We start from the raw sequence: 13,311 nt of genomic DNA on the forward strand, positions 1-13,311 counted from the left end.
AAAAAAAAAAAAAAAAGGTTGTTTGCATGACTCCAAACCCATTGAATTATGCGTCAAAGTGGATGCATTTTTTTTGCGCTGCATTTTAGCTCAAGGCCAGCCTGAACTGGACAAAAAAAAAAAAAAAAAAAAAAAAAAAAAAAAAAAAAAAAAAAAAAAAAAAGTGCGTTTGTAGTATAGGCTTAATGAAAGGGAAGACAGCACCCTATTCCTTCCCAACAATCTCTGATGTCATCTACAAAACCACCCCCCCAAAAAAAATCCCGAACACTGGAGCTCTCGGACTTCTTTCGGTGTTGCTGAGGAAATGGGAAAAGCACATTTTCTTTCCTTTTTCCTTTTCTAATTTGCCTTTGCGCTCTTGACCCAAGAAAGTGTATCTGATTACACAGCCGTGAGGATAATAAACCTAAATTGATGACTGACATTCAAACAGGCAGAACAATAATATTTCACCACTGAAAGCTGGGCCGTTAGATTTCTAAGGACTCTCTTCACAAGTGAGCTTCATAAATAACCAGGACGCTGAGGATTTAATTATGAAATCAGAACGCTTGATTCACAGCCCTCTTCTCAGAACCAAACACCTCCTCATTCGTAGGCTCGAAGCCTCAGGAAGCGCAATCACAGGCACTTACCTTGTTTATGTCCCAGTCCCCCTGCAACTTCTCCTCTGCGGCGGAGTCCTGAGTGGGCCCCAGCACATCAGAAGTGGCCCGAGGCTCTCCATGTGGCGAAGCGGACTTCTCTTGCTTTTCCGCTGAACATTTTGATTTGAGAAGGCTGTTGAGGCAGTTTTCAGTCTCCTGCTTTGCAAGAGCAATCCTGTTTTCCAAATCTTTTTGTTTGTGCTTAAGTGATTTTATATCATCTTTAATAATCTTCTGTCCCACTGAAGATGTGTTTGGCTTGATGGATTTTGCTAACGCTAAAATCTTCTTTAAGGTGCCGTCTTGTAAACTGAGTCTACTCTCTAGTTCCTATGAGTGGAAAAAAGATTGTTACAGATAGTATTCCCATTCAATCGTCAAAAGAGTTCATTGACTTTTGTAAATCACACAGTATTCTGCTTCACTAGTGGAAACACATTAGAAGACTTTATCAATCCCTAACACAAAGAAAAAACTCTGGATAAAATTTAAACCAATGCACACTACACATCAAATTTTCAAACAGATCTCAGCAGAGACACAGAAAATGTTAACAGCACAGTTCTTAAAACATGGGAAGTAGTCAGCAGATAGCTGTGAACCATTTTGTACCAGATATAGCCTTTTATAAATCAGAACACTCTTTATAAGTAAGTGCTTGCTATAGTAGTAAAAAAATAAAAGAATCATTTAGAATGTGCCATACAAATCCAATGCTAACATTTACACTTCAGAGCACAGCTTTGTGGGTAATGAGAAGTCAGTCTGGTACAGAACCTCAAATACAGTAGGAATTCAGGCACTGTACCCTAGCTGAATGCGTGAGTAGGGCTAATCTGAAAACTCTAGACACAAAAGGAACTCAAGGGTGACAGCCCTGTCTCAACAGCTGCAACGGAAGCTGGGCATGGGGGCACACACCTGTAATCCCAGTACTCGAGAGGCTGAGGCAGGAGGATTATTGTGAGTTCGAGACCAGCCTGGGCTACAAAGTGAGTTCAAGGCCAGCCTGAACTGCATAGTGAGACCCTGTCTCAAAAAGACAGCCACAAAAACAAAATAACAACAACAACAAAAACAGTTGAAATGGAATAAGCCTTAGTTACCATGTGGCCTCTAAAATTTAATAGTCACTAGCCTAACGGGCAATAAATATTCATGCGTTTATTCAGTCACTCATTCAACAGCCAAGTGCTGACAGGTTGTGAAGCTGTACGGTATAAATGAGTAAAACACAATCCCTTCAAGCTCCACAGTCTAGTGATACAGAAATACACATTCATCAACAGTCACAGTGGGATGTGAAAAGATTCACACTAATAAATAGGCACAGGTCACTGAAACATTTTAAGGTAGAAAATAATAGCTCCCTTTTAGGAAGATCCAGAGCCACGATGGGAAATATGCAGCAGAGAGAGTGACAATACAGACAGGGAGCCCATTCAGAAACCTAATACAGGGATACATGAGGTGAGGGCTGGTTCTTAAGCAGTAATAATGGGCTGATGAGGGAGGGACAGCATCATCTTGTATCTGCCTAGATTGGGGAGCTCAAGCAAGGACACCAAACTTCTGAGCCGGAAGCTTGAAGAAATGATAAAGATACTCATGACTTCAAAATACAGGGGTGAGTGGATCCTTGGGAATCCTGGCACAGGAAGTCAGGGGACAGAGAAAATGTGGTGTTTTATTTATTATTTAGCCACAAGGAACTGCAAATAATTGTGACATTTAAGGAGAGATGTCACTGGAGAGAGAAAAAGCCCTCACAAGTGAGGCCAGCGCTCAGGGGTAAGCACTCGCTGTCCTTTGCCCTGTGTGACCTTGGTCAGGGCTGTGACCTGCGGCCCCTTTCCAGCTACAGCAGAGGGCTGTGTCCTAACTCGTCAACAGGAGCCTGCGCTTCTCCAGACGCAGGCCGGGTCTTACGCCTTTCCCAGCACCCGGGACACAAGGAGCCCTCAACACTCGCCACATTATCACCGCCAGACAGGGTGGCGCCCAGTGGCAAGGTGCAGCTACGCTAGAGAAGTCCGCTAATGCCCACGTCTCTCACAGAGAGAGAGAGAGCCCCTGCGCTGCACCATGGAGGTCAGCCCCAGGCTCCCCAGAGAAGGAACTGGGAAGGGAGGAGCGGAGAGCACTCCACACTCTGTCTTTGGACAGAGGACACCGCTCCGGCCTGCCACGCTGGCCACATGAACAGGGAGAACGCAAGAACGTGTCCCGAGGACACAGCTGAAGGCTACACTTGTCATCGGCGCAGAGGGGGGCGTGAGGGTCTTACAGACCCCTCCTTTGGGAGACGTAATCTAGCCCAGGAGAGTGAGCGCTAATAAGGTACAAATTAGACAACCTCTCCCCAGCCACCATGAAGAACATTACACTGAGGCCTTGCTAGGCTCCATGCATCCTCTGACCCCTTGTGTCCCCTGGAATGGCCCTGTTTTCTCTGGAGGAGAGACATCCGAACCTACAGACAAGTCACGGGGAGAATCATCGCCAAGAAACACCCACCGTGCCCGAGTACTGCCCAACTCAAGCTACAGGCGCACCTGGCCACTAAAGAAAAAAGTGTCCCGTTAATGAACATTTAGAGCTTTAATTACCCGAGTCATCTGAGTAACACTTGAATTTCTGACCAAACACAGTGATTGGTCAAGTTGTAATGAGCACTGATGTTTTAAAAGATCTAGTTAGTGTGTCTGGATATTGTTTAATACCTGCAGTTTCTGCAATCTGTCCTCAATGGCTGCCTGATCCATAGATGTATCAGAAAAACTGGCGACGTCCTTAGAGAAACCGTCCAGCGCGGTATTCAAGTCTGTGACGCAAAGCTGGTAGGAGTGGTGTTCTTGAACATGACCCTCCAACGTCTGCACAGAATCCTGAAAATAAAACCACTGACATCTCACAAACAGTTGCTCTCTTGAATTTTCACGTACGCTTACAACTCATAATGACACAATTCCTAAGGGCTCAGTTTATAAGGGTTCATCTCGAAACAAGAGTATCCCCACAGTTTATCCAGAATTCTTAACTACAGAACTTAGCATCTAAGATCTTTCACCGCAAAATCTCCATCCCTCCCAAAAATGACTCTTGTTAAAAACAATCGTTCCTCCCGTGCTCTTACCTTCATTTCCTTCTGAAAGAAAATACATTTGTCAAGAGGTTTTCAAAACGAAATGACTACAAATTATATCATTAAATCACAAACATCCATAATAAACCAGGTCCCTTAATTATCAGTGGCTTTAAAATCAAGAATTCATGCTTGCAAATGAGACTGGATGAGATCAACCTAACCCCAGTTCCCTTTCCTAGGAACTGAACTCAAGTGTGGTGTGTTAGGAAAGAAATAAGCCTAACTCAAAAGCAAAACCATCTCTAGGTTCCTGCGCTGGGATAAGGAAATAAGACGACTACACCTGAACAGAAACGCAGCAGCCTTTAAAGGCTGGTACACAGCCCAGCGAGTGCATCTTCAGCCCCGCTCAGCGTGCAGTATCTGGACACCCGGGACTCTTCACCCTGGCAGTCTTTACACTGAACCTGGCTTTCAGTGTGAAAATCATCATAAATATTTCTAATGAAAGAATTTACCCTCTCACCACAAGCTTTTGCCTCAGCGCTTTGACTGCAGCTCAGGTGGCAAGATTCAAGGGAAGGGCCCTGAGGAGAAGGTAAATGACATACGCGATGCAGGGGGCGGGTGGGTGGACGGATGGACAGACGGACAGACAATACTGATACGGCCATCTTCACCCAGCTGCCTTAAGAATCCTAAAGCATTCAACCCTGAGGAAGGAACTTTAATGTAGGAGACAATGCTGTCACCAAATAACACACAATGGACTCCTTGAGCCAAACGGCCTGGATTGATCCCTCCAGCCTTGAGAGCCTGCGTTTTCATGCAAAAATTCTAAATGTTGAACGCTTTTGGTTTATCCTTCGAACAACAGCCAAAAAGGGGTTCTATACACACATCTCGCATTGTAACGGCAGCATTTAAAACCCTGCTGGTCCCCGTCACCTGGAGTTGCTGAAGAAGACTTTCATGAAGATGTTTGATTTCCAGCCAGGGCTCTTCACTAAAGCTGGGATTTTTGGTGCATTCCAACAGGTAGTTTCCCTGAGACTTTAACTCCTTTAGCAAGGACGTCAAATCTTGGGCTTTCTGGAGGAATTTCTTATAAATTTTTAACTGGGCTTTCTTTTCCTGCAGGCCATGTTGCAAGGCGAAGCCGGCTTCCTGCTTCTTCCTCAGCTCTATGAGCATTAATCTCAGGTCCTCTTTACTCTGCAAGTACTTTTCTCCTTCTTGCAGAAGCTTTTCTTGATGGCTGAATTTCACCAAAGAGTTTATAAATGAAATGACAGCAAAGAAGAGGGCATTTTGCGTATCGTAATGCAGCACACATTGTAATAAGTAGCACTAACATAGTACTAATATATACATTTTCTCCAGAGTCATGCGGCACTATAACTTTTTTTCTTTTTTTTTTTTTGAGACAGGCTCTTGCTATGCAGTTCAGGCTGGCCTTGAGCTCACTTTGTAGCCCAGCCTGTTCTTGAACTCTGCAACGATCCTCCTGCCTCAGCCTCCCGAGTGCTGGAATTACAGACATGCGCCACCACGCCCGGCGGCACTATAACTTTTTAACAGCACATTTAGCTCAGACAGCAAGACAGAAACTGAGTATTACTACCAGATGACACTTTTTGTTATACAGTTTGGCCAAAGAATGCTTAATAATTTAGATTTCATTATTTTTAAATATAAAAACTTATAGTTTTACTTTTTCATAAAAGCAAAGCATTCTGTATGTTCAGTAACTGATTTATGATTTGTATCACTGAAATTTGTTGTGATCTTCTTATCTCCTTGAGATTCCTATTTCAAGACATAGAGTGTACCACTTAATAAACACGTCCGCAGGATTCGGCCAACGCTTATCCACGCTCACTCATTTCAAACCCAGGCCGCAGACAAAACACACTAGTTATGGCGTCGCCGGGCAACAGGAAAGAGCGAGGGTGGCGCAAGCCGCCCCTTACCTCAGGTACGTGCGGGCCAAGTGCAGCGTGCTGTCCCACTGCCCGCGGATGTCGGCCACCATCTCCTGACCCTGCCCTGCCGCGGCCTCGCAGCCCTGGGCCTGTCTCACGATAGCCTGTATTCTGGCGTCCCCTTCGGGCTTGAGTAAAATGATTTCCTGAAATAAAGAAAAAGACCTTCGCATCTTATCTGCATTACTTAGGGATACTGCCTATGGTATCTTTTCATTTGTAAACTTTATATTGATATTCCAACTGCAGAGTGTATGTCAAAAAAACCCTTGCATTCCCTTTTTTTTTTGGTCTTTTTGGGACAGGGTCTCGCCATGCAGTTCAGGCTGGCCTTGAGCTCACTTTGTGTCCGCGGCTCGTCTCAAACTCACAACGATCCTCCTGCCTCAGCCTCCCGTGTTGGGATTACAGGCATGCGCCACCATGCCTGGCTAAGAACCCTTTCAGGCCTGCATAGGCCCCAAAGACAAGGATCTCCCCGCTTCGTACTACACAGGGTTGCTTCTTAGTAAACACTTGTCAGTGGAAGCTGCCTGCTTTCCTGCTCACTTCTGTTCTGTTCTGTTTTTGATACGACGGTCTTCCTATTTAGTCCAGGTTGGCCTCAAACTCAAGACCCTCCTTCCTCAGCCTCACAGGGGTTAATTATTACAGGTGTGTACTGCCACACCGGGCTTCCTGCTTACCTCTTTTCTTCAACTACCTTCTTCTTTTCAACACACCAAAAACACCAGAAAAACCCTCCTTACTATCCACTTCTATCAGAACTTACAGTAACAACCTACACAAGACATTTTTGTACATCAAAGAACAGACTACGGCTTCCCAGAGGAAAACAGCAATCTTTATGCAGCCCTTGTCTCTCTATCCTCCACGAAACTAATTTTTGTTCCCCATTCTCTTTCCCTCCTCTATTAAGTTCTTCCTGTGCTGGAAAAACAACTCACGGTTCACTTTCTCTCGGAAAATGTTTAGACATAATCCCAAATGAGCCTGATAACTTCAGTAGGTCATCAGTTCTTCTAGCTCACTGTCCTTGATCACATCTATCCGTCCTCCCTCCCTCACTCCCTTCCTTCCATATGTGATTTCAACAGGCACATGTGCTTCTGTCCCCTGTATTTCTCACGGGCAATGTTTAGCAATGCTCCACTTGGACAGAAGAGGGCGCCCGGGAGCACGAGGCATCTCCAGGCTCTATACCCACCCCGTAGCTAGTGAACATTCTCATCCCCTCCAAAGAAGGTTCTTCTCCGCTCTTGACCTGGACGGTACCTACATCCCTAGCAAATCCCCATCTGCTATGGCTCTGATCCACAGTCTTTATTTCAATCTTTTTCCTGCAATGAAGATGGACAATAACTGGGTGCTGCCCTCTCAAAGAGAAGATAAACTCTCTTTTGTGTGCATTAAAATAATTTCAGACCCATCACAACCCATCTCCTCTTCTGTGAGTTTTGCAATTTGAATTTCTTTAGCCATCCCACAGCAATTCTACTCTCCATTAAGAAACAAATCTTTGCAGCTTTGTGGTAAATCTTTTCAGAGTTAGAGTTCACTCTGACCTCTCAAATTTACTCTCTGGTTATACCTTTATTTTTTGGATTCTTTCCTCAAGTGGCATTTTGCCTTCAGATGAGTTCAGAGCCATAAGCGACTCTTTAGTCTCCTTTATCCAATGAATCACATCGTGTGCAAGGTCGTCAAAGCTCTGGCCCTCCGCAGAGGGCAACTTCTGCTCTTCCTCGAGTCCACTCAAGTGTGTCAGCAATGTCTGGTATCTATCCAGCAAATGTGTTGATTCCATTATTATCTCTTCTTCCTCAGTAAGTCCATGTTCCTTCAAAAAGCTGCACAAGTGGGCCACGGATTCAAACTGTTCCCTGTAAATTCCAAATAGCATTGAAAAAAGTTTATAGGAGCCGCTAGTATCTAAAGAAAGAAATCATATTCCTGAGGAATACCTCCCCCACAAGAGACGCTACCTCTTTCTAGCTAGAGCTTGGCAAAACAGCTCAGCCTTCTCTGCTGATTCTTCTGTTTCTTTCCATCTCTCTTCCTGATTAATCAACCACTCGCTCAGGTTCCTGCAGTCATCCTCCAGGCTGAAAGATCGGTACACAGCTGAGAACATAAAATTGGCATCGGGCCCGGGATACATCTCAGCGGCATGAGCGCCTGCCTGGCAAGCGCAAGGTCCTGAGTTTGATTCCCGACACAAAAATAAATAAATAAATAAAATTGGCATCATCTTTATACTGAAGAGAAGAATGACAGGAGCCATGGGAATAAACCAGGTTTTTATCCTCCGTGTATAATTTTTTAAAGAAAACTTAACTTGTAACATAAAAATCTGAATAATAATTGTCCCTGTTACAGTAGAATATATTAAAACAATGAACAGTACAAATATATCACAAAGAATAGGAAACAAACAAAATATTTTTTGACTGTCTCCTGACTCTTTGCCATATTAGGTCAGATTTCCCTGAACTTTTTTATATTCCTAGCATCAAACCTAGATTTAAAAGTACTGTCAGAAGCCAGGCTTGGTGGCCCACACCTGTAATCTCAGCACTCGGCAGGCTGAAGCAAGAGGATTGATGCAAGTCTGAGGGCAGACTGGGCTACAAAGTGAGTTCAAGGCCAGCCTGAGCTGTACAGTGAAACCCCTGTCTCAAAAAAGACACAAAAAGCCGGGCGTGGTGGTGCACGCCTGTAATCCCAGAACTCGGGAGGCTGAGGCAGGGGGATCACTGTGATTTCGAGGCACTGCCTGGGCTACAAAGTGAGTTCAAGGCCAGCCTGAGCTGCATAGTGAAACCCTGTCTCAAAAAGGCCAAAAAAAAAAAAAAGACACAAAAAGTACTATTAGGCTGAGCATAGTGGTGCACACCTATAATCCCAGCACTTGAGAGGCTGAGGCAGGAGGATTGCTGCAAATTCAAGGCCACTCTGGACCACACACTGAGTCTCAAAAAAAAGATGGTCAGGGGTTTGTGGTATAGCTTAGAGGTAGTGCACTTGCCTAGCTCACAAGGGGCCCTGGGTTCAATGCCCAACACCAAAAAAAAAAAAAAATTACACTCATGCGCTTCATATTGATGGGTTGAAACCACCACAAAGCAAAAATAGCTGGAAAAAAGTTGCCTTCACTGAACACATACGCATTTTTTTCCCTGAACCACCAGTATAATGACTATTTACTGCATTTGCATTATGGTTTCAAGTACACAGGAGCACAGGCATAGGCACAAGCAGTGCAGGCACAATGCACTTCACAGAGGATGCGGCATTCGTGGGGGTTCTTAGGACCAGCCCCCCAGTGACAAGGAACGATTACCCACTTTACGGTGAAATTGCATACATGTTCTGCCCCGGCGAACACGGCACGGAGGAAGAGCACTGGGAATGACAGCGAACGATCCCTGAAGACATGAGAGGGACGCCGGCTCGGGGCCCTACCTCCGCAGCTGCTGCAGGCGCTGACCCAGCTCCTGCGCTCGGGCCTGGCACGCGGACTCCAGCGTCTCCAACTCAGACGCCCGCCTCCCGAGCCAGCTGCCGAGTTCCCTCACGTGCACTTTGGGCAGGTGCTTCTTCACGTGCTGCAGCGCCGTCTCCACCTGCTGTATTTTCCCGCTTCTTCCTTCAAGATTCAGGAACTCCTTCAGACAGACGGGAAGGGAGTCACGGTCCGCCCGCAAGTCCCAACCGAGTCTCTGCCGCCCCTGCCCTTTCCAAGCCAGTGTGCAGACTGCTCAGAGCCATTCCCAGCACCCTGCACAGAGGCACCGTGAGGGCGCGGCTGACTTGAAGGCAGGGGAACTGCGCCAGTGCCCAAGAGGGGGCGGGTTTGCACTGGCCTGAACATTCCTGAGAACGTCGAGCAAAATAATGCGGTGCCGCCATGATGGTCTCTAGGAGTGAGATAGGAAGCTACGGTTTCCTAGCCCGGCTCTGCACAGCTAAAGACATGCTCCTTTTGGGCGGATTAATATATAAAACTAAACAGTCTTCATTTAAATTTGCCCAAACCAGACCTTTCCAGGTCTGAGTATCAAGTGCTGAGGCAGGGGGAAGGGAAGCTTTTAAAAGCAGAAGAAAGGTGAGTCTATCCATACGTAACAACAGCACGGAACAATAAACTAACAGATCACCTTAAACCCTGACTGATCATCCCAACAAAGCTGGGGCACACCTGTGGTCACAACTCTGCGAGGCTGAGGCGGGAGGTTCGCTTGAGCCCTGCAACTTAAAGCCAGGTTGGGCATAAGTGAGAGCCCACCTCAAACGAACACACAAAAGCATTACCTACAGCACGCGGGAATCCACCCTCGGGATGGTGAGGTAAGGATGCCGAAGGCGACGAGCATGCTCTCACGCACTCGCTCACCTTCCACGTCAGTCACACTCTGACCGGCAAGGTATTAAATTGCTACTAAATTTTTTAAAAGAAATATGACTGGGAAAAACACTTCTAAGAAGTCAGGAGATCTTTTTCAAGAAAGTAAAAGGATTTTCAAGTCCAAATTAGGCAGGTATGGTGGTGCATGCCTATAATTCTAGCACTCAAGAGACTGAGGCAGGAGGATTGCTGTGAGTTCAAGGCTGCCCTGAACTACATAGCAAGACCCTGTCTCAGGGAAGGAACGAACGAAGGAAGGAAGGAAGGGAAGAAGGGAGGGAGGGAGGGAGGGAAGGAGGGACAGAGGGAGGGACAGAAGAAGAAGAAAGAAAGAAAAAGTCCAAATTAGGTGAAGACTTTATTTCCTATCAAATATAATTTTAACATAACCGAATTCACTAAAAAGCACCTCAGCACAAGCATGAAAGCAGGATTTGCTTACCCCACTTCACACTGACCTAGCAAAGGCAATTTCGAGATATTTGGGAAAAAGCCAGGTTACTGGGACTACTGTCCCTTATGTAATAAAGTTAGTAAATCAGAGAAATTATTACCCTTTCGACTTAAACAGAGCTCTGTACTGCCCATACTTGTTTCGCTATTTTCTATTAAAATATACATATCTTACAGAAAGTTTCTGTAGCTTTTGCTGCACACCCTTTTTTGTTTCTGCTGATTCAAAACACTCCTTTAGGTTCATTTCAACATTGCCGAACCAGTCATTAAAGCTCTTGCATTGATCTGCAGGAGGGGAGAAAAAAGAAGCTCTGTGTGTTCAGGCAAGACTTCAAACCTTTGTTACGAGGAGATGCTGGGATCTGTTTCTCACGCCTTTAGGTACACAGTGGTACCTTCCGAAGCCCGCCTAGGAAGTAACTGGTGGGCTTTCTACCCCGAATGTCCCTCCCGAGCACATAGGACACCCAAAGACCCTCACGAGGACCGTGGCCTCCTTGCATATCCCAGGTCTCACTGAGTTCAAGGGGCGGAACGCGACCATGGTGACAGACCTTCGTGAAATGAAGACTGTGGGGCCTGCCATAAACAGACGTTCCCTGGGCCCAGCATTAAGGAGCAAGAGCTTTCCTAAAATGGATGTATGTGTCATCCTTAACACAGCATCCACGCGCGGCAGGCTGGGTCAGCTCTGCAGTCACTGCACTGCACCCACACTTCCAGACTCCCAGCAGTATGTAACAGAGGCGTCACACTCACCATTCAATAATGTCGAAAAGTGATCTTGCAAAACACTCTTTTTGGTGTTAAATAAATCACTAACGCTTTCATACTGCTTTTTCAATTCAGCAAGTTCAGGAGTGAGACAACCTATTTGATTTTCAAGTATTATCATGCTGTGCTTCTGCTGCAGAATTTGCTGTTGTATCTCCTACATATATAAACAAACAACTACCATTAGTTTTGGGGGGATTCCGGTGGGGGAGATAGTGCTTGGGAAGGAAGCCACGGCTTCCTGAGTGCTAGACAAGTGCTCTAGCACTGAGCTATGTCCCCCTCACACCCCGCTAAGTCTTAAAACAGGCTCAATTCACACAAACCAGATGAGCTCTCATTTTGTGAAAGTGTAGATTGGCAACTGGACTTGCTTTGTCTTTCCTAGTAAATGTATCATACAATGCAATTTAATATCAAAAAATCACTCTGCATGAAGCAACTCACAGGTGAACATCTGAAAAATACACCAACTGGTTTTCTGAGGTTTACACCCGGGGCTTTCGCTTTTCTGTTGTACTGACTATGAAAAGGCCAAGACACTGAAGTCCGAGCACTGGAAGACAAACAGCAGGACAGCACCTCGAGCTTGGTGAAGATCTCCAAGCTGTCCGAAGGGGACAGCGCTTTCAGGAGGGACTCGGTCACCCCGATCTGGGTCTTGGCTTGATCCAGATCCTCCCTCAGCTCAGCCTGGCTCCCGCCGAGCGCACAGCTGTTGGCTTCTCCGGTTACACGCTTCTTCACGTGTTCCATCTTATTCCAAACCGACGACTCCATGACCTGAATCACAGAACATATGAAGCACTGTCCTTCAGCTACATGTCAAGACAGCTGCGTCACTAAAAAGTAAATCATGACTGCCTCTATTCAAGGTGAAATAAATCCTGCTCTACACCACTGATACAACAGTTACAAGGCTGCCATTCCGATACGGAACAGACTGAAGGTGACACTGGGACTTTTTGCTAAGATACTAATCGGAATCCTTCTCCCCAAACAAGTTTTATCTAACATATCAACGGAACTGATGCCTCCCGGTGCTAAGGCAAAACACATAGAAAAATGAAGAGATGAGATTATAATGTACAGAAAAAAATAGCACAGATTATTTTTTTTTAAGGAGGAGGCACTTCATGTACAAAATACAGGCTTAAGGGGGTTACGTGGCTTGCCCAAGACCACGAAGTTGGTCAGCCACGAGGTCACCCGGAAGTCCACCTCCACAGCTCATTCTCAGCCACGCTGCACCTTGTTCCGGATAAAACTGAGACAGATCTCCTCACACAACCAAAAAGCACTCCTGGGGCCACGCCCCTCTTCTTCCACCTAGCCGCTAATACACCCACGATCATCTGGGCCACATTCTCCTTCCTACATTCAAGACACTCTTAGGAAACCACTGCTGCTTTACATGGAAGCACAGCCCTGTGACCCCTTCTAAGCTATAAAAAGTGAAAGGAGAAAAAAAGAAAGCAAAATTGTAATACTGCTCACGCTAAATAGGGAACAAATATAATTATCAACACCAACTACTAAAAATGTGGTTGGACTTAATACAGGAATCAAATAAATAATGAACCTAATTTCATATTGAAGGCTTTGAATGTCTGGTTTATGAATACTACCTGAGAAGCTGTAGAAAAAAAATTTTTTTTTTTTTTTTTTTTTTGGTTTTTCTCCGGTACCGGGAACCGAACTCACGACCTTGCGCTTGCCAGGCAGGCGCTTTTGCCACTGAGCTAAATCCCCAGCCCCCTGTAGAAAAATTTTTAATTGGAATTTGAAATAAAGACTGTTATCTAGCCAGGTGTGGTGGTACACACCTATAATCCCAGCACTCAGGAGGCTGAGGCAGAAGGATCACCACAAGTTCAAGGCTGGTTTGAGCTACACAGTTCAAAGCTAGCCTGAACTACATAGCGAGACCCTGCCTCAAAAAAAAAAAAA

General features: G+C 45.5%; 1 protein-coding gene across 4 annotated transcripts in view; it reads right to left on the reverse strand.

Moving 5' to 3' along the window:
- Positions 1–13,311, reverse strand: part of Syne2 (spectrin repeat containing, nuclear envelope 2) — a 279,867-nt gene that overhangs the window by 165,729 nt on the left and 100,827 nt on the right. For all 4 annotated transcript variants that reach the window (XM_013521919.1, XM_005399143.2, XM_005399142.2 and 1 more), the window contains exons 35-44: positions 11,944–12,144; positions 11,347–11,518; positions 10,760–10,872; positions 9,189–9,391; positions 7,709–7,828; positions 7,315–7,606; positions 5,712–5,869; positions 4,687–4,996; positions 3,374–3,538; positions 639–980 (exon numbers count right to left, since the gene is read on the reverse strand). In XM_013521919.1, the coding sequence (XP_013377373.1) occupies positions 639–980; positions 3,374–3,538; positions 4,687–4,996; positions 5,712–5,869; positions 7,315–7,606; positions 7,709–7,828; positions 9,189–9,391; positions 10,760–10,872; positions 11,347–11,518; positions 11,944–12,144 (2,076 nt within the window). The remainder of the gene's footprint in view (positions 1–638; positions 981–3,373; positions 3,539–4,686; positions 4,997–5,711; positions 5,870–7,314; positions 7,607–7,708; positions 7,829–9,188; positions 9,392–10,759; positions 10,873–11,346; positions 11,519–11,943; positions 12,145–13,311) is intronic.

This window comes from Chinchilla lanigera, unplaced genomic scaffold (assembly GCF_000276665.1).
Source record: "Chinchilla lanigera isolate Chin_1 unplaced genomic scaffold, ChiLan1.0 scaffold00065, whole genome shotgun sequence".
NCBI classification, from domain to species: Eukaryota; Metazoa; Chordata; class Mammalia; order Rodentia; family Chinchillidae; genus Chinchilla; species Chinchilla lanigera.